This window comes from Microchirus variegatus (genome assembly GCF_963457635.1).
Source record: "Microchirus variegatus genome assembly, chromosome: 14".
In the NCBI taxonomy this organism is placed as follows: Eukaryota; Metazoa; Chordata; class Actinopteri; order Pleuronectiformes; family Soleidae; genus Microchirus; species Microchirus variegatus.
In genome coordinates this window covers 1275003-1297742 of record NC_139815.1, presented here as the reverse complement: position 1 = coordinate 1297742, position 22740 = coordinate 1275003, and the positions used below count along the sequence as shown (strand labels likewise).

The window sequence follows — 22740 nt, the reverse complement described above, 5'->3', positions numbered from 1 at the left end:
AAAAGTTTTCCAGCCCTTTTTGCTCTGGGGCTCCACCTGCAGACATTTTATGGTACTTCAACCAGTAGTTCTTTGTAGATGTCATTCATGAAGTAGATATTTGTAATTGTGTTGATTTATAAAGTGGAAATGCTGGTCCTCACTTTGTCAGCAACCCAGTCCTCAGTATGCAGCAAGTACAAGAATGTGTGTGTGTGTGTGTGTGTGTGTGTGTGTGTGTGTGTGTTACCTGGTCCTCCTCGCCCCCTCCCTCCTCGTCATAGTTGAGGACGTTCTCTCTGATGTCCTCCCAGCCGTCGTGATGAGCCGACACGTGATAAACGCCCTCCTTCAGGCCTTTGTAGCTCCTCCAGCGAGTGTAGAGGAAAATGCCCAGCAGCAGCACTGCAAGACCAGACCGGACCAGACCAGACCAGACCAGACCAGAGAAGACAACAGCAGAGGTTTCATTAGTGTCAAAGATTAAATAAAAGTGAATTACAACCTCTTGTAGTCAATTAAAGCAGAGATTTAATGGAGTGGCCTTGAGCGTCTTTCACTGAGTAAAGAACGAGCTGAAATACGATGAGATGTGAAAACATGAAGTTATCCAACAATGCCAGGTCTTTTTAATCCAGTGTATTTAACGCATAAGAATAATAATAATGATGTCAACAAGTAATGAACATGCGGCTCTCTCTCTGTGACCTGTGTGTCACACACGCCCACGTGTTAGCGAGCGCAAGCGACGACAACGACTGTGTTTCTATAGAATTCATGTGAAAGAGAAACAGAATCCAGGATCACAGCAAGTCCACGTCTAACCTTCACACGCTTCACTGAACAAAAGACAAGACTGCAGTTTTAATTAAATAAGAACCTCGGTTAAACAAAGTGTTTTACAAGGTAAAGCTGTATTATATATTACTTATAATTATTATACATTACCTGTGATTAATATGTATTACTTCACTCGCTTAACTGTTTACCTTTCTCCTGTCAGGTGAGCCCACAGTGCTGTGTGAGTGAGAGGGGGCGTGGCTACAGTAGAGCACACAAAATTCATTCATTCATTATTATTATTATTATTATTATAATATATTAACTATATTTATTATATATTAACTATATATATTATATATATAAGTATATCAACATATACTATGTCTTCTGGTACTACTACTATATCAACAACTACTACTTCTACGACTACTACTACTATTACTATGAGCACTGCAAATAATACTAGCCCTTCTACTACTATTACAACTGTTACTACTAGTACTATGTCTTCTACTACTACTGTTATTAGTGCTACAGTTTACATACTTCTACGACAACGATCACTACTAGTGCTGGAAATAATACTAGTACTTCTACGAACACTTCTACGTACACACATGTCAACACACATGTCCACACACACAAACGTCGACACACACACACGTCCATACACACACACACACATCCCCACACACAAACAAACATACACACACACGTCCACATACACCCACACATGTCCCCACACACACATTTCCACATACGTCCCCACACACAAACATACACACAAGTTCACATGTCGCCACACACACTCGTCCACACACACAAACGTCCACACATGTCCCTACACAAGTCCACACATGTCCCCACACACACGTCAACACACAACACACGTCAACACACAAATGTCCACACACACACACACGTCCACACGTCCACACATGTCCCCACACACACTCGTCCACACACACACAAACGTCCACAGACACACACATGTCCCCACACACACGTCAACACACAAATGGCCACACACACACACACACGTCCACACATGTCCTCAAACATGTGTCCACACACACACACAAGTCCACACACAAACGTCCAAACACACACACACGTCCACACACACATACGTACACAGATGTACACGCACACACGCACACACGCACGCACGCACGCACGCACGCACACACACACACACACACACACACACACAGACGTCCTCCTGCAGTGGCTCCATCATGTAAACACAGCGACAGTCCAACAGTCAAACTCCCCATGAACCGATGACACTCCATTAAAGTGTCCTCACTCTGACACACACTGTGCACGAGTAAATTCACTCAGCTGCACACAAATCAATATTCATTCACTGTCAACGTGTCCCCCCCGTAACCACGGCGACAGCGTCCCGACAGATTTATGAGCTCAGATTGTTTCGGGACGACTCACTGGTTCATTTTTCCGAGAGTGACATTAAGACTTATAATGACAGTGGACAAAAATAACTGAGGGGACGAGAGGAGTGTTATTCTGGACAGAGGACACTTGTCACTGATGCTGGAGAAGCAGTGAAGACACACACACACACACACACACACACACACACACACAGTTTTCTGCAGAGAATATTAAACTTGAGGATTTCAAGGATTAGTTCAGGTTTTCTAAAGTGAAAACAGGAAACAGACTGATTTTTGCAAATTAATGTCTACAATATCTTAAGAACACATTCACACTGTATCTTTTCATTACACAGGCTTTTATGTCTGGAAACTGAAGTTTCTCCCACACCAAACCCAATCACAGGGACACAGGAGCTGCTGGTCTACTGCTGCCTCGTGTGGTGACGTTGTGTCACTGAGGTCAATCTTAATAAATGATTCCAAAACCTGGTGTTTTTTTTTTTTTGTTTTTTTTAAGAATTTCTGTGTCTCACTTGGGTGAAAAAAAGAGAAAGAAAACAGTGAAAGCTGTGGTGTTTGTGAGAGACTTTCTCTGCACTGCATCGATCAATATCATCAATACCTTCCTCTTTGATTCAGGGTTTGAGTTTATATGAGGAGAATGACTGCACATATACAGTGTGTGTGTGTGTGTGTGTGTGTGTGTGTGTGTGTGTGTGTGTGTGTGTGTTCTTGTACTTGCGGCATACTGAGGACCAGTGAGGGTTTTTAACCAACAAAGTGAGGTCATTTTTACGGAGTGAGGACATTTTGGCCGGTCCTCAATCAAATTTTGGACGACAGTATAGTATGACGTTTTTGTCAAATTTTGGCAAAATAAATAAATCGAAAAGGTTTTCCAGCCCTTCTTGCTCTGGGGCTCCACCTGCAGACATGTTATGGTACTGCAACCAGTAGTTCTTTGTAGATGTCATTCATGAAGTAGATATTTGTAATTGTGTTGATTTATAAAGTGGAAATACTGGTCCTCACTTTGTCAGCACTTTTACCCGGTCCTCAGTATGCAGCAAGTACAAGAATGTGTGTGTGTGTGTTCTCTTCAGGACCTTGTCAGGACCAGTAGTCTTCATGGAGACCAAAACCTGGTCCTAATGAGGCAAAACCTAATTTCTGAGACTCGTTAAGATGAGGACAGGACATGAACAGGTAATGGTTAAGATTAGGGACACGTACATGTCTGCAGTAGACTGTTTTGATTCAAACCTGTCTCTGTGAGGACATTTTTGGAGGACTTGTGGTTTTGTGTGTGTGTTCTTGTATTTGTCACCTCTTTAGGACTTTTTTTTTTCTGTTGTAAACACTGACCTTGTCAGGACCAGTAGTCCTCATGGAGACCAAAACCCGGTCCGAATGAGGCAGAACCTCATTTCTGAGGAAGCTGGTCAAGTTTAGGGGTGAAATTTTGAATTGTGGCAGTATATAAGAGTCCTGTGTGTATGTGCGTGTGTGTGTGTGTGTGTAAGTGGCTGGAGTGAGTTACACGGGGAAGTGAGCATGAAGCTGCAGGTCAGGGCGAACAAGATGAATCTGCTCTGTTCAAAGGCTCTCGCTAGAGGGCAAACTGAGAAATGGAGAATTTTATTGGTCTTTCTGACTTTGTGCGTGTGTGTGCGTGAGAGAGTGAGGGAATATGTGTTTATTTGTTTACAATGCCTCCAAGGCCCTGTGCTCTCTTTGACCATCACTCGGTTTTTTTTGTTGTTTAACTTTTTCCACTCTCTGCTTCACTCACACACTCACACACTGCCTCAAACTTCCCCTCTCACTTAAAAACCACCTGAAACTGTTTTTCTCCTCTGCTCAACACTTCTACCCCTGCTTTTAAAGTCCCAATGAAACAGTACAAACACGTTCTCTGAGGTCATAGCACCATAAAGAAAAGGTTGTTAACCGTTCCGCCAACTTTGAATGATGATACAAATGGCCAATTTTTCAAAATTAGGTATAAAAAAAACACTAAAAATGAAGATCGTTGTTTTCACTCATCATGTCATCATTTCAGCCTCTTATAGTAACGCACACTTAATCACAAACTGATTATGATTCCTTTGCTGTTATCTCAGCCTTTTCCAACAGGAAACTGAAGATTTGTAAACCACTCACTCTCCCACACCAAAGTCCATAGAGAAAATCAGTGATTTTAACATCACAGCACACAGGAGTTGTTGATCCACTGTTGCCTCCATCACTAAGTTCAAATGCCTTACTTTGACACTTTGGCTTTTGAAATCCTTTGTTCAGATTGACCTCAGTGACACAAGATGACCACACGAGGCAGCAGACCAGCAGCTCCTGTGTCCCCGTGAGCTAAAATCACTGATTTTCTCTACGGGGTTTGGTGTGGGAGAAAACGTGGTTTACAAGCGTTTGTTTCCAGTCAGAAAATGGTTAAACATATTGTATAGATAATTTTTTTGTCACTAACTCATACACCCCCATTTCAACTTTCACTTTAAGTCATTATAAAATAAAACAGAGTGAAAAGATTGTCAGCTGAAGTCCCACGCTGCCTCTTCACTGCAGCTGCTCAGTGAGGCGTCGTTTTACTTCTTGATGAGCAGGGAAATCCAATGTACTTTGAAGAGTTCAAATGCTGCAGTGTGTGTGTGTGTGTGTGTGTGTGTGTGTGTGTGTGTGTGTGTGTGTGTGTGTTAGTGTGTAATGGGATTTCCAGTCAGACAATCAATATCCGAGCTGCTCCACAATGAGATCAGTTTCCATGTGTTGATTGTCACAGGTCAATATCGTAGTAGGGACTTTTTACGCTCGTCAACTATAACTGTGTTTGCTGCACTCGTCTGTCGCTCTGTGCTCCATCACTTGGACTCGTTGGACTCGTACATTCCGCTCCATCTGATTGAATCCTCTCTGCTTCTAATTAACCTTTCGCTGGGTTTTAAAGCTTCAAATGACAGACGTGACACACACAGTTGTTCTCAAATGACATGTAAGTGTCGAGTTTCTGTGCCGTTCGTACACGAACATTAACACGAACCCCCCGAGGACCGCGGAGGAGAGGGGAATATATATTTGAAGATGGCATCAGACGTCCATGAGCGTTTGTGTCTGACAAAACCCAAAGTCCACGTTTTTTTCATTGTTAAAAATGCGTTACGTAAATACACAACATTTTTGAAGAACTCCTCGTACTCTAAAAACCTCCAAAACCACTCCCAACCTTTTTAGACCAAGTTCCACCTACCAATATCCATCCATCTTTCTACCATCCATACATCATCTACCGTACATCCATCCATCCATCATCCATCTATCGTCCATCTATCGTCCATACATCATCTACCGTACATCCATCCATCCACTCACCATCCATCATCCATCTATCGTCCATACATCATCTACCGTACATCCATCCATCCATCATCCATCTATCGTCCATACATCATCTACCGTACATCCATCCATCCATCATCCATCTACCATCCATCCATCATCTACCGTAAATCCATCCATCCATCTACCATCGATCCATGCATCATCTGCCTTCCATCCACCTCACAATATCCATCCATCATCCACCTACCTACCATCCATCTACCGTCCATCCATCATCCACCTACCATCCATCCACCCACCCAACAAACATCCATCCATCTACCGTCCATCCATCATCTACCATCCATCCATCCACCCACCCAACAATCATCCATCCATCATCTACCATCCATGCACCCACCCACCTTCCATCCATCTACCGTCTATCCATCCATCAACCACCTACCATCCATCTACCATCAATCCATCATCTAACATCCATAATTCATCCATCCACCTACCTTTCCTCCATCCATCCATCATCCATCCATGCATGTTGTTGCCTTCATGTCCTGTGATTTGGTTTCTAATGTAAATCCTATTTAGGGACGTCGCGCACAGCAGAGTGCGAGAACCCTATTGTAATTTTCTTTTGTTTTTTGTACCGGTGTTGGTTAAAATGCCTAGAGAATAATTTATTATTATAAAATGAACGCAGGAAAAAAAAAAAAGGTCCGTGGGGAAATAAGAGAATTGTTGCTTTTCACTCGTTCACTGACAGACTGAGAAGTGAAACAGCTTAAAGACAAAGAACAGCCCGTGTGAGTGTTGACTATCGACAAAACTATTTGTTTAAGCCTCCAAAAAAACCCGCTAAAATAAGAAAATCAACATTTTCACCTTGAAGAAGTTTGTTGTGATGGAATCAATGCAGCAGTGAGTGAAGTAGCTCTTTAGCTCGTCTGGAAATATCACTGAGCAACTCTAATCTGATTTCCTCCTCTAATCTCCTCACTTAACGTCTGTTTGATTACTGACGCTCGATTCTGTCTGATATCGATCATCGTAAATTAACCACGACGAAGCCTCGAGAGCCCCGACGCTTCACGAGTGACAAGCAGCAGTGGTCATTTAAAGGTGCAGTGTGTGAGATTTATCAACTGGGAACAAAAGAAACAGGAACTAGGACTGCACGTCGTCATGATCGGGCCCACGCATCCCCACACAAGTCGGGGAGTGCAGCAGTTCCCTGACCTCACTTTTGAATCTGCAAAACATTTCCACACCTTTTCACCTTCGATGTGTGTAGCTCATTTACGTAGGGTGCAAATCGCCAAACTTAACTCCAGAATTCAAAATGGCTGACTTCCTGTTGAGTAGAAGCCATGGTTACGGTCAACTTTTCTATTTGTCTTGGTCTATAACATCTTTCCACCAAATTTCGGGAAATTCAGCGGAACTCAATGTACGTCGAAGTTATAGAGCACTTCTTGTTTCACGGCGAATGTGTCGAGTACAAATTGCTGTTTTTTTATGTCAGTACAACAAACGCACTGAGACGAGTTTGCTCATTTACGAAGGGTCCAAATCCCCAAAATGGCCGACTTCCAGTTGAGTTGAGGCCATGGTTAGCTCAAAAATTACAGCAAAGCCACGAATATAATAATAATGATCTGAAGGATAACAATAGGCTCCTCGCATGAGTTTGTGCGTAGAGTAAAGTAAATTATGTTCAAAATAAACTGTATTTATTCGTTCATTCAGAGAGAAAAGAAAGATTTGAGGGCTTTTACTTTGAAACAGGATGTTTTTTTGTTGTTTTGTTTGTTTGGATTTGATCCAATTTAATTCTTGGAAAAAATGAAGTAAAAATCTACTTTTAAACTTGGTCAACATTTACACATGCATTATAAACTATACATCTAATAATCTGCAGGATGTTGTTTTCATTATTATAGAAACAGGCGTTAAATTAAGAGCTTGACTGACAGAAGCAGAAGGTGTTTACTTCTTCTTTTCAGAAGATTCAGAAGCAATAAGATCAATGTAGAGTGTCCAAGGATTCAAGGAAAAATAGACACGAGGATGAAGAGAGAGTGAAGAGAGAGTGATATTTACACAGCTCCAAATATGCCCAACCCAAAATAAGCAAACAGAGCAAACTAATCCGCAGCAGCGAGTGTCCGATCGATATTCAGGCTATAAGGAAGTCAGAGAACATATTAATCATTTATAATGTCAGGAGATGGAGAGACCACTGGACTCTGACTTTGTGTGCTGTGCAGCCAGAGTTACTTTTTTATCTACAAGAAACTCAAAGTCCCACAGGAGAAGCTGCCCCTCAGCCAAGTCTCCCACTGTAATCAATGGACGGATGACGGCGCAGTGGTGCAACCATTCCGAAATAAAATCATGAGAAAAGTTGACTAAAACTTTAGAAAACACTAGAACATTGTATTCTTATTTACTCGAATTGTGTTTCAAGGTTTATATCGGAAATAAATTCTTGAATGACCAATGTCTAAAAACAATTCACAAGACAAATAAATGTGGAATGCTAACATTAGCATGCCAGCAGCCTCACAATCAGCAGGTGTGCTATGAACCTGACCTTCAGAATATTTTGTTTTGCCACATTATGATACTATGACACAGCCTTTTCCAATTAAAAACTGACGAAAACTGAAGTTTGTAAACCACTCACTCTCCCACACCAAACCCCATAGAGAAAATCAGTGATTTTAACATCACAGCACACAGGAGTTGTTGATCCACTGCTGCCTCCATCACTAAGTTCAAATGTCTATGTGACTTCGGCTTCTGAAATCTTTTGTTTAGATTGACCTCAGTGACACAAAGTGACCACACGAGGCAGCAGTAGACCAGCAGCTCTTGTGTCCCCGTGAGGTAAAAATCACTGATTTTCTCTATGGGCTTTAGTGTGGGAGAGTGAGTGGTTTACAAACTTTAGTTTCCCCTCACATAAAGTTGTTGAATAAAGTAGCAAAAATATTATTGAGACTCAACTGCTGCTAGATTTCTTCCATAAATAACACTTTCTTTTTCAAGTGGGCCATGATAGACTTGTGGAGATGACATTAAATGAACTCCTATGAATGTTTTACAGCAGATTCTGTGTTTCAGTGATCATAACACTGTCAAATGAACAGCATATTTTTCTTCCACAGTGCATCCAGAGATTTGCTGCCCTCTTTTTGTTCATACGGATCAAACACTGGGAGTTTGTACAGGCAACACTGGATGAAAACTATAAAATAAATTAAATGAAAAAAAAAAAACCTTTGTCTTGCTACTACTTAAAATTTCAAGTGAGGAATGGTCGACTGGTTGAATGAGGAATGCACTTCCAATTAAAACTTCTACCAGAGCCCCAGAGCATTGACTTCTATTTCTGCAGGTTTTTTACGTAAACAGGACTTTACGTGACTACAAACTGAGACAGAACAGACAAAACCAGATTGTACCAAGACAAAGACCAAGATTAAACAGGGTGGGACTGAGTCAAGATGAAGACCAGACTGTACTGAGACCAAGACTTCAAGGGATCAAGATTGATTTCAGACCAAGACCAAATGTAACCAAGATTTCAAGGGGCCAAGACCAAGTAAAGCAGGGTAAGCCTGAGTCAAAATTAAGACCAGGGTGTATTGAGACCAAGACCCAAGCAGGACAAGACCAAGTCAAGACGAAGACCAGTTCGTAACAAGACCAAGATTAGATCAAGATATTTGGGGACAGGGAAGTTAAGACCAAAACAAGTCTGAGTAAAGACTAAGACCAAAGTGTATTGAGACCAAGATAAGATCAAGAATTAAAGGGATCAAGACCGATTCATGACCCAGACCAAAACTAACCAAGACTTCAAGGGGCCAAGGAGTCAAGATTAAGACCAGTTTGTAACAAGATCAAGATTAGACCAAGACCGTTTTCAGACAGGGACCAAGTTAAGACCAAGACCAAAGCATGGAAAGACTGAGCCAAAATTAATACCAGGGTGTACTGAGGCCAAGACAAGACCAAAGCAGGACAAGATCAAGTGAAAATGAAGACAGTAAGTTATGAAGGCAAGACAGGATGAGGCTGGGTAAAGACCAAGACTGTGAACCAGGACCAGGTCGACACAAGGACCTTTTAGAGACTAAGACCAAGTTAAGACCAAGGCCAAAGCAGGGTTTGAAAGAGTCAAGACTAAATCAAAACTGGAATGTACCAAGACCAAGACAAAACCACAATTGTAGGGACCAGGACCAGTTGTGTTAATTGATCTTCAATCTCTGCGGTCACATCTCCTAAGTGAAGGAGTAGCTATACTGTGGCGTGTCATGTTTGGAAAAGCAATCTTCGTATCATTTGATGACAAACTCACTGTTTCTTCTCTCCTTATACATATCTCAAAAAGTCTGAGATGGAGGAAACACTTGGCTTCTGAATCATCCAACAGACATGACCAGCAGCGGTGCGACACTAAAAACCTTCCTATTCTCTTTATTCTTTCTTGCTGTTTTCGTTTTTCGACTGCCAACACTTCATAATCTTTTCAGCTCCCTCTTGTTTTCATCTGGTGTTGTACCGTGTCTTCTTTCATCCTGTACGTCTCTGATCTGTTTTCTTATCTTGTCCTGTGCTCAGTCTCGCACTGATCTTTACAGTTCCGTTGCATTGTCCTCAGTTAAACATAAAGGAGCGTGTGATTGCGCTGACAACTCATTCTCTGTGTACAGTTGCTCCTTGAGGCGCTTTCTTGGCAGAGGATCCTTCAGGAATAACAACGTGGAGCTAAAGGAGCAGGAGGATGAATATGCAACAAGTGAAGAAAGACAGAAAAAACGAAAACAAAAAATGTATTCGGCAACCAGACAGAGAACAGTGTGTTGCAGTTCATCCAAACACACAGGGATTAAGAGACAGAGACAAGACCAGGAGCAGAGCATACCTAGAAGAAGATAAGGCCAACACCTTTAGGGACGGAGAGCAATTTAAGACCGGAGTGTACTGGTACCAGGACAGCACCAAGACCTTTTAAAACAAGCCCTAAGCAGGACAAAACCAAGACTTTTAGCAACCATGACTGAGTCTATACCATTACCAAAGTGTTTGGAGACTGAGTCGAGACCAAATCTCCAAGGGATTGAGACCAATTCATGACCAAGACCAGACTGTACTACGAACAAGACAAAACCCGAGCGTGCTGGGACCAGGACAACAACAAGACCTTTGGAGACCAAGCCCAAGTTAAGAAGTTAAGAGCAAGACCAAAGCAGGGCAAGAAGAAGGAACAAGACCAAGACTTTTAGGGATTATGACCAAGTCAAGACTAAGTATATGGGGGTGGGGGGGACCAAGTAAAAACCAAGACCAAAGCAGGGTAAGACTGAGTCAAGCTTAAGACCAGGGTGTATCGAGACCAAGACCAAAGCAGGACAAGACCAAGTCAAGACTAAGACCCGTTTGTAACAAACCCGAGTGTGCGGGGACCAGGAAAAACACCAAGACTTTTGGACCAAGACCAAGACAAAATCATGACCTTGAGTCAATACCATTACCGGAGTGTTTGGAGACCAAGACAAGAGCAAAGGAGCGCAAATCTGAGTCAATATTAAGACCAGAGTGTACCAAGACTGAGACAAAACCAAGACTTTTAGGGACCATGACCGAGTTAAGACTAAGACCAGATTGTAACAAGACAGGAGGCAGGGACTAAGATAGATCCAATGCCAATATCAGAGTGTACCAAGACCAAAACAAAATCACAACTTCTAGGAGGTGAGACCTACATACCTACTTACTTCGCCTACCAAGACGAAACTGATTGAAGATAAAGACCAGAGTTTACCGAGACCAAGATGTTTGGGGAAGGGCAATAAAATAATTAATTGCAGTTAATGCATTGATGCTAGCAGCGTCTTTTACAAGACGCTTCTTGTAATCGACTGTGTGTCCATACAGAGAATCTGGCTGAGAAGTGTTTTTTAGTGACACAGAGACAGAAGTCCACTACAGAGAAATGAGACCATGAGACAAGGACGAACATTTCAACATTATTTCATCAGTCAAGCTTTTATGGTGGAGTGGATAAGCAGCAGCCACTTTGACTAAAATGCATAACAGCCTGTATTCACTTTGCCAAATGGCAGAGAAACGGACTGAGAGAGGACGACGAGAATCTGAACTGGGCTCGAGTCCAAACACTGAGTGTAGAGAACCCAGCCACTGCTCATCACCTGGTTAATATCTTCTCCATGGTGATGAATGATGGTGACTCATTCTGCTCTCAGTGCATTTGAGAGATGAGTTAAAGGGATATTCCAGGTTTCCGGGACACAGGAGCTCACCATCACCTTCGCAAGTCTGCGATATCATCGGCTGCTTTCATGGGGGAAAGTGTTTTGAGTGTTTTGTTTCTCACGCAAAAATATACAGTGAAAATGATCTTTGTTGACAGTTCTGTCGTATATATGTATTTCAAAGTAAAAGCATGCCAACACAAGACCAAGACCTTTAAAGGCAAAGACAAAGGTAAGACCAAGACTTATGGGGATCAAGACCAATTCAAGACCGAGACCAAAACTAACTAAGAATTTCAGACCAAATAAAAACCAAGACCAAAGCAGGGTAAGATCAAGTCAAGACTCAGACTAGATTGTAATCCAACCAAGATTAGGCTAAGACCTTTGGGGACAGGGATCAAGTTAAGACCAAGACTAGGATGTATGAAGACCAACAACACCAAGACTACAGTGTCCTACAGAGACCAAAACCATGACTGATCCTGAACCTGAAGGATCTAGTCTCATTACACTTTCAAAAATATTTAAAATGATTTGGAGGTAGATCATCTGCTGTTTTCCTAAATGCATTTTATTTGATTTTATTGACAAAATTGCTGGATATGCAATTTTATTCCACACCTTGGTAACCACTCACTCTCCCTCACCAAGGTCCATAGAGAAAATCATTGATTTTAACATCACAGCACACAGGAGTTGTTGATTCACTGCTGCCTCCATCACTAAGTTCAAATGTCTTATTTTGGAAAATTCAGCATTTACCTCAGTGACACAAAGTGACCACACGAGGCAGCAGTAGACCAGCAGTTCCTGTGTCCCCGTGAGCTAAAATCACTGATTTTCTCTATGGGGTTTGGTGTGGGAGAGTGAGTGTTTTACAAACTTCAGTTTCCAGTTGGAAAAGTCTGTCTAACAGGGAGATAAAGACGTGAACGTGTTCTTAGGACATTGCAGACTTAAGCTGATGTAAGTATTTTGTTAAGTGGGTAAAATGTTGTTGCCTGTCTCTTTCAGTAAAAAATCCCACTCTTTAAATGTATTACAGCACCAAATGATGTGTACAAAGAAAAAAAGATGTTTTAGTATGAGCTGTAGATAAAGCTAAGGAGCCTAATAAGGGGCTGCAGTGGTGCATGATGGGAGTGTGGGTAAGCTAACGTCGTCCCCGAGGTCTAAGTACACTCACTAATAAGTACAAGGAGCCTGTACAGGGATAAAATAAGGCGCTAATTATCCAAACATCCATGGCATTATTAAAATCATGTGGTACAAGATCATCAGTGAGAGCGTGTGTGTGTGTGTGTGTGTGTATTCATTTTCTGAATAACGTCACAGTGAAGCATTTTGTGAAAACAACGAGATGGAGATGGTGATTTCTGTTTGTTTACAGCAGTTTAACCCTATTATGAGCGTCATGAGGATTTATTATTTAGATTTCATGGCTGTAGAATTGTCAGAATGTGTTCTTTCTGCTTCTTTTTCGCCCAAGATAACTTTCCCTTTTCCATATCCGGCAGTTATTCAACTGTTTAGGAATCGCTGTACAGAGAAGCTGACGTCACAAACGGTTTACCGGTTCTACCGCGATGACAAGTACATGAGCGCAAAGCTATATTTCTCTGGCTTTCTGGTATCCATCATCCATCTTCTACCACTTTATCCTCCACTTTGAGGATCACACGGGGGCGCTGTACCCATCTCAGCTGACATAGAGTGAAAGGCGGAGTCGAGACCTGGGCAGATCGCCAGTCTATCAGTACCGCGGGAAGTAGGGGTGCTGCTGATGACCTCAAAATATAAATTGTCGCGGAGACATCTTCAGCGACTCGCAACCGGTTATCATCAGAGAGAACATTTCCACTCTGCGCCGCATGAAGACATGGTTACGCACATCCTCAGAGGCTCGAAGACAGTGTGGTGTTGGAGCCTTACACAGGAAAGGGCAGGGACATCACTTTTTTACTTCACTTGAGTTGGCAAAAACATCAACAACAAGCCAAGAAAACAAGCCTGGCTGGTAGAGGCAGAAGAGAAGCTTCTCCCGTGCGTAAAGATGCGAATGCCGCTGTCCACCACACAGGTGCTGAAAAGTGACAGCGCATCACTCGCTGTCAACCAGGGCAAAACACAAAAAATGTCTGCATTTTGATCACTGTCCACACAGCTGTGACCATCACGAGTGGGGAAAAGGCTAAACCAGACACGGTTACAATTCAAGCTGCTTTCCCTTCAGCAGCCACGCGCAGATGTCCAGTAACAGTGGTTTGTAATATCCTCGACCTGGCTGCAACAAAATGCCTCAGTTCTTCATATATATATAAAAAAAAACGTGTGATAACATGGAGAAACGTCATGGTGCTCAAGCCCCGACAGGAGCGGAAGAGAAAGCAGTAAAACGATTTGATAGAAATTGTTTTCAATCGAGCTATAAATGAAAAATAATAAAATAAAAGGGGCTTTAATCTGTAATTTCAAGAGCGGATTCAATTTCTGTTCATCAATTTCAAAACATTTTATCCCTTGGTAGAATTCACATTTTGCTTCCTCATATTTATTATCACCTATATTCACATAACACATCTATTTATTTTCACTTTGTACTTTAATCATTGAAATTACATATCCATATTTATGATGAGCTTTCAAAATGAAGGCCATAGTATTTCTAGTAGGTGCATTATTCCTGGAGGTTTGAGTTGTGAGTGCTCATGATAAATTGATTTTTTTTCCCAGCACCCCCTGCTGAGAATATTATGTTCCCGCGGCTAATGCAGTATAGTTTCTAGATATCATGTCGAGGAGTTGCGGTAATGAGACGTACACATGACGACAGGACGAGTTAAACATACATATCTGAAAGTATTGTTATCATTTCAAAGTGCTAACGTTGCCTCGAATGAGCCCTGAGGCGATGCGTTTCTGCCCTGCTTCCACGTCTTCCATGACATCCCATTAAACAGCGAGGGATATTGGACAGCGGATTGTTTCGTATTCTGTTTATTCACTCTATTTTTTTTTTTTATTTGACGACCGTCTTCCAAACCAAATTGCCCCTTGGGATCTGGGGGATATAAATTACATCTGACAAGCTGTAAAGACACTGGCAGATTATCACGCGGCCTTGGCATCACACTGTGACAGGTAATGAATGGCATGAATTGGATTATTAGCTCGGGCCAATGAGAAATCCGTACACGGAGCATTCTCTCTCACTCAGCTCAGTCTCCCGTTAGAATCGACAGGCACGCGACAGATCGACAGCACAAGGACTCCGGAAAAAAAATGTTGAATAAAATGAAAATACAAGTACATCGTGTTCCTATTGAGTCTAGATGTGTTCCAAGGACTGTACCTGAAATATATTTTCATATCAGGACGTTTGTATGAATTCAAAAGAGAAATGGAGTGGCAAACTACACAGGAAACAGAAGTTTGTAAACCACTCACTCTCCCACACCAAAGTCCATAGAGAAAATCAGTGATTTTTACATCACAGCACACAGGAGTTGTTGATCCACTGCTACCTCGATCACTAAGTTCAAATGTCTGATTTTGTCACTGTAGTGTTTGAAATCCTTTGTTCAGCTTTACCTCAGTGACACAACGTGACCACACGAGGCAGCAGCTCCTGTGTCCCCACTGATTTTCTCTATGGGGTTTTGGTGTTATTCCTTGATTTAAAATCTTTTTGTGTTCAAATATTAGTCATAAAGTCATAAATTAGACTCAAAATGAGTTTGTTGTACATACCTAACAAGGCCATGAAGCAGATACAGATGGCGAACAGAGAGCTGAAGCTCAAGCCCACGTCCTCTCTGTAAATGGCCAGCGGCGTCTCGCAGTGGCGCCCCCTATAGCCCTCTGGACAGTGGCAGGTGAATTTGGAGGGAGACTGAGCCACGCAGGTTCCCCGGTGACAGGGACGAGTCGCACACAGCGTGTAGACGCACGACTTCCTGGACCCGTTCACGCGGATCATGTGACCAGGAGGACATCTGCGGGAAAAAAGACACAAGACAACATTAGAGTGTAAATAACAGGATAATTAGTGAACATGACAGCAGCAGCTTTAATTAGATAAAGACGTAATAATATCTCCTGAGGCGTTGAAGAGCAATGTAAAAGAAAACACAGGGAAACTATGTGAATAAAACATTAGATTCAAGCATTTCAAGTTCAAACCGAGATAAAAGTCGGTCTTTATTCAACTTTATTTGTAACCATTTCCTGCAGCAAAAAAAACAACAACAAAAAAAAAGCGACACTAATTGCTATCTTTTAATTAGTGATGTGACGCAGACGTGGCGTGGAAACGCTGACTGTGTCTCTGGCTCAGGAACGGAGAGGATTTTTTTATGCAGACGACGGCACATTTTCTGCCTCACTTCAGAAAACGGCGCCGTAATTAAAAGCTCATTTGGGCGAAACGGCTCAAACAAACATTTTACGAGGCCATTAATTCAGTGTCCCAGTCAATGTCCACACACACACACACACACACACACACACACACACACTGCTCTGATGACATCAGAGATGAGCTCTGGCTGGAGATTTGCTCGCGCTCGTAAATATTGACTCAACTTTACGACGACGCGGCGACATTAATCTGAAGATGGTGCCGTGATTTATCGCACAACTGCTTATTTCTCTCCTCCTGCACGAAAAATAATCTGAGAGCGAAACAAGTTTTTCTGTCCTTTATGACTTTTGTTGTGATGTGAATAATGAGCGGCTGAGCTGATATGCTGGGACAGATTATGGACCAGTGGACTTCCATCCATCCATCTTTGACCGCTTTATCCTCCTCATTACACTCTGGACAGGTGTCCACTCCATCACAGGGACACATGGAGACAAACAATCATCCACTCACCTACGGTCAAAAGAGTGTCCCAGTTACCTAATCCCCTTATCTGCATGTTTTTGGACTGTGGGAGGAAACCGGACAACCCGGATTAAATCCATGCACACACAATTTGGAATTATGAGTATAATTCAGAATTGTAAGTAGATTTTGTAACTATAAGTAGATTTTGGAATTTTAAGTAAAATTGGGAATTATATTTTGGAATGTTAAGTTTAATTTGGAATTATACGTAGATTTTGGCAATTTTAAGTATAATTTGGAATTATAAGTAGATCTTTGAACAATAAGTAGATTTTGGAATCTTACGTATAATTTGCAATTATAAGTAGATTTTGGAATTATAAGTAGATCTTGGAATTTTAAGTATAATTTGCAATTATAAGTAGATTTTGGAAATTTCAGTCGGATTGTTGTCTTTTTAAACTGATCTACAGTTGGACAAATTGTTGGCTTTGATTCTTGTGTCGGACGTCGTGCTCATGACTCTTCAGTGATGACACTGACCAATCAGTGGCCGGCAGTCTGTTGACGTCACATTTTAGTATCGAGCAGAAACTTAAAAAACTCCAGGTACCAGGTTCTATCACTGATGGAACTGTATAATGGAAAAGAGCCATAAAAAGATAAGACAACCCAATTAATTTCAGTTTACCTTCAAACAGATTTTGTTCAATGAAGCCTTTGTTTCCTCGATGTCAGCTGTTTCCAGTGCCTTTCTGTCATTTCATTTTGATATTGCAGATGTATTGTATATCATTCTACTCACTGTTGCTGATCCCAATAAACTAAACTTAACTAAACTAAACCTCATACAAACACACAAACAAACTATAACTTTTAATAACTGAGACGGTGCAATAAATACATTCATTTTATCAACAGTCTCTTCAGACTCCTGCACCTTTTACACTCTATTGTATTATCAATTTCATCTAAACTGCCAGTTAATAACTTAATAATCGATGCAGTGAAACTAAATTACTTTTTTCAACTTTATCAAAAGTTGAAATCTGTCATTCAGACTATTTTCTACAGCTCGTTTAAATTGGCGTCAGGTCCATTTTCATTTTGCATTAATTGTCCTTGAGACGCGTCCAGACCTCGACGCTCGTCCATCTTTGATGAATTCAGTTTCTAAGACGCAGAGTAAAGGAATTATTATTCACCCGTTTGTCTGCGCCATTCAAACTGAAGTGAAGTGAACGTCAGGAGGAGAATAAATGAAGTCATGAAGTTCTGTCTGTGGAGCTGAGTGATGAACGTCAGGGAGTCAGTGACATGAAAACATGAATATACGAATGGTTTGGAGGCAAGAAGACAAAGAAGAAGACAAAGAAGAAGACAAAAGACGACGATAACGCCTTTTTTTCAGACGTCTGCATCCAAACAGAGTGAGTTTCTAATGTAATGTAATGTTTCAAATTTGATTTTTAAATTTGTGAATGACTCTTTACATTCATTTTTTTAACATTAATGTCAATAATTTACTTTATGTTAATGTAACTGCAAAAAAATTCTGTTAACGAGACGTATCTATTTTTTTTACGCTAATGCGACTCAAATCAAATATTTGACTTCAATGCGACTCGTATCTAATTTTAATGTTAATGTGACTCTTACGTAATTTTATGTTAATGTGACTCCGATAAAACATTTTTACGTTATTTTGGTATGTAAATAATACACTGTTTTACGTTAATAATAAAAATTATTATAATAATAAATATAATAATATAATAAAATATTTAAATGTGACTCCGATAAAAAAAAATCTGTTAACGTGACATATCTCATTTTTTTTAACTTAATGGGAGTTCGATCATTTTTTTTTTTTTTACATTTATGCAACTTCAGTTAAAAAGGTTTACATCAATGTGACTCGTATGTATTTTCTTATGTTAATGTGACTCTTTACGATCTTTAAATACATTTTTTATGTTAATAATAAAACAATTTACATTAATGTCACTCAGTCAAATTTTTTGACGCTAATGCGACTTTTTTTTTTACCTTATCCTGACACATATCTGATTTGTTTTTCATGTTAATGTGAAAAAAATTGAAATAATTCAAGTAAACCAGTGTTGACAGTCTGGGAGCGACAGAATCACTCACACTGCGTACAGTACATGATAAGATAAGAAGATGAGTTTAAATGAAATGAAGCGAGAGTTCAAAGGCTTCAGGGAATCAGTGTGTGTGTGTGTGTGTGTGTGTGTGTGTGTGTGTGTGTGTGTGTGTGTGTCAGCAGTACAAGGGTTGAAAAGCCTGAGCAGAAAGTGAAGAAGATGAGAACCGTACAATCAAGAAGTGTCAGGACGGAGAGAGAAGAAGAGAGCAGAAATAAATAGGTTGGTGGGGGAGACGACGAAGGTGAGAAGATCAGAGGAGACAAGGAAGGAAGAAAGAGGAAGAGGTGAGTTTAAAAGTGATGAGGCTGAACACAGGTGGTAGGAGAGAACGTGATTGGCCGAGATGACGACGAGCAGCACTGTGTGTTTGATTTCTGAGTTTGTCACATGACGCGTCCAGTTTCCTGCTGACAAACAAACCATTTGAAGTCGTGGATGTAAAAATGTCGACGTGGCCAAAATGTGAATCCCATTTGGTTCTCACAGCAGGAGAAGTGTTTTATTTTCTGTGTGTTGGTTTAGCTCAGTGACAGAGCAGGTTCACGGTTCACAGCCACGTTCCTGGAGACACAGTTGTTTGCTGAACACGGCGACTTTCAGCTGGTGGCAGTCGTCGCGTTTACACCGACAACAACAACATGAAAGAAACTTTCTTCAGCTTGAGACAGGCTCTCAGTGAAAACTCCACTGGGGGTGGAGCAGCTCAGTGGTTAAGACCAGTACGACCATGTGCAGAGACATCAGGGACGCGAGTTCAAATCCACCCCTGGCTGGTCTTACTCAATTGTAAGTCGCTTTGGACAATGACGTGTAGTGTAAAACACGGCTGTCTGTGTCTGCACCAGGAAAAACAGAGTTTAGCCCCTAATTAAAAGACTTGCATAATAAAATCAGCTTATGACTACGATATTTATGAGTTTAGGGTCATAAATAGAGCAATCTCGGTAAAAGTAAACAAAAAGGAAGGTTTGTAAGTCACTCACTCTCCCACACCAAAGCTGATATAGATTTTATCATCCGAGTCATTTGCTGATATCACACCAAAGTCCATTGAGAAAATCAGTGATTTTAGCTCGCGGGGACACAGGAGCTGCTGGTCTACTGCTGCCTCGTGTGGTCACTTTGTGTCACTGAGGTCAATCTGAAGGAAGGATTTCAAATGCCGAATTTGACAAAATAAGACAATTAAACTTAGTGATGGAGTCGGCAGTGGATCAACAACTGTGTGCTGTGATGTTAAAATCACTGATTTTCTCTATGGACTTTGGTGTGGGAGAGTGAGTGCAGTTGACAAACCTGATTTCACAGAGGAGTCTGTCTAATGACGAGATAAATTCATCAACGTATTCTTCAGACAGCGTAGATTAAGCTGACAGACTTAATCAGGTTGACTCCGTGAAAAGCGGCCCCACCGAAAGTTTGTAAGTCACTCACTCTCCCACACCAAAACTGACATAGATATTTATCATCTGAGTCATGTGCTGAAATCACACCAAAGTCCATTGAGAAAATCAGTGATTTTAGCTCACATGGACACAGGAGCTGCTGGTCTACTGCTGCCTCGTGTGGTCACTTTGTGTCACTGAGGTCAATCTGAACAAAGTCATTCAAAGTCACAGAATAAGACATTTGAACTTGAGGCAGCAGTGGATCAACAACTCCTGTGCGCAGTGATGATAAAATCATTGATTTTCTCTATTGGCTTTGGTGTGGGAGAAGGATGATGGCGAGTTTTTCTTTCACAGGTTGGATCAGTCATGTGTGTAAAGCTCTCTCATGCATCACATGACAAGCTCATCATCATCATCATCATGTTCTACTAATCTGTCATGTGCTTTTGCTCGTTCATCTTTTTTCTCCTCATGTAAACTTGACATGAAGGAAAACTGTGTTATCACTCTAAATAATTACATTCTCTCGGTTGCCATGGTTTTTCCTCCCTCATGCACATTTCTGCACAGTGTGACCAGTGGAGAATTGAGTTAGTGCTGACCTTTTCGTCAGCTTTGAAATAAAATAAAGGCAGCGAGACGCCTTTTCCCTGGATTATTGTCAAATCTTCTCAGCTGGGTCACGGACGGTTATTTTAAAACACGTTTATGTGAACGAAAATAACACCAAGGTCACGGATTATGAGGAAGAAGGAGACTCTTTTACTGTGTGTGTGTGTGTGTGTGTGTGTGTGTACCTGCACTCGTGCACTCTCCACAGGTCCACACAGGTGAACGGGGAGCTGCAGTGGTTCTTCTTGCAGGAGTCGGACGAGCAGCCGGGGGACAGCCCTTGCATGCTGACCTGGGAAACCCCGTCTCGTGGCTGACTGTCCAGTGGCATGTAGCGTCCGTTGAGACGAACGTCCCTCACGCAACCTGCGGAGATGTGGACAACAGAGAGTTCAGAGGAAGAAAACTGTTCTACGTCTGGAACGATGTACAGACAGGTGAGCCAGGTGTCGCTAATGCTAGCTGCTGCTAAAACTAGGAGTGCTAGGTGTCGCTAATGCTAGGTGCTGCTAATGCTACGAGCATTAGACGTTATTTAATTGACTGTGGCAATTAGTTTATGTGTTGTTACAGGAATCATGTAGTTTTTGCCTGATTTCCCTTATATAATTGTATAATTATAAGGAACAATAACAACGTGTTAAAGTAGTTTTATAACTCCCGATTCTTTCACTCAACATGTTTATATTCAACCATAATTCGCGTGTTCATCACATTTAAGAGTAACTTTATGAGCCGATCCGTCACTCTGGGAAATAAGATTTGTCTGGGCTTTTTATGGCCTTGGAATTTTTTTCAAATATGAAACTCCATGAATTAAAAATAGAGAAAAGAAAGATCTATAAAAGCCCGTGTCCATGTCTCGAGGTGTCCTGTGGACACTTTTACAGGCGTCTCTTTTACTATTGTGGTTGATGGGAAAATTGCTTTTTGGGCCCCATGGGATTTTTTTTGTTGCAGTACCCAGAGTGGCCACCATGTAAAAATTGTATTGTGAGAGTGTGGAGTGGTTAATGCTAGGAGCGGCTTATGCTAGGTGCTGCAAATATTGGATGCTGCTACTGCTAGGTGCTGCTAAAATTAGGTACTGCTAATGATAGGTGCTGCTAACTCAAGGAGCTGCTAGTGTCAGGTGCTGGTAAAAACGGATGCTGCTAATGTTAGGTACTGCTAATGCTAGTTGTTGCTAAACTTAGGTGCTGCTAATGCTAGTTGTTGCTCATGTTAGGTGCTGCTAATGCTAAGTGACCACTGATGCTAGGTGCTGCTAACGCTAGGTGCTGCACAGTATACTAGGACCAGTAAAAGTGTAAAACCCAAATCAAAGACAAATTGCAAAAAAATAATAATATTTATTGATGATTTTTGATGAAATTATCAGTCGCTCCAAATATGAATCATATCTCAATAGCTGTCCAAATCAATCATCATAATAACATCAGTTTGATATGTAGACAACTTCAACCTTTTATACCTGAATGACTGAACCCTTCCCCATTTTCACAGGGTTTATACTGAAGCATCACCAAGGTTTTTATGAGGCTGCTCTAACTAGCCTGAAAGTGTTCTTGTGTAAAAAAAAGTCAAATCAAATTAAATAAATAATGGAGATATAAAGGACCTGAAAAAATATGCATAAAAGAATGAAGACAAATAATAAATTTGAATCCTAATATGACTTCCCAGTGGAAATAAAGATTAAATGAAAAAAATAACTCAGTGTCAAGTGAGGACAATTTTCCTATGAAATTAAATATTAATGCAGGCAACGTGTTCACATTTGATTCCAAATACATAATAAGTGTAAAAAGGTTTTTTATATATATTTATATAATCTTGTTTTACATTCTCTTTAATCTGATGAAATAAAAAAATATTCATATCCAACTTTAACAATTCTGCTCGGCTGCAATAAAAAAATAACTGTCA

At 41.1% G+C, this 22740-nt stretch overlaps 1 protein-coding gene across 1 annotated transcript in view; it reads right to left on the bottom strand.

Moving 5' to 3' along the window:
* Positions 1–22740, bottom strand: part of LOC310936642 (neural-cadherin) — a gene marked incomplete at both ends in the record, with an annotated part of 265319 nt that overhangs the window by 2714 nt on the left and 239865 nt on the right. The window contains 3 exons of the mRNA XM_083900748.1: positions 230–384; positions 15557–15801; positions 20997–21177. Of these exons, the coding sequence (XP_083756874.1) occupies positions 230–384; positions 15557–15801; positions 20997–21177 (581 nt within the window). The remainder of the gene's footprint in view (positions 1–229; positions 385–15556; positions 15802–20996; positions 21178–22740) is intronic.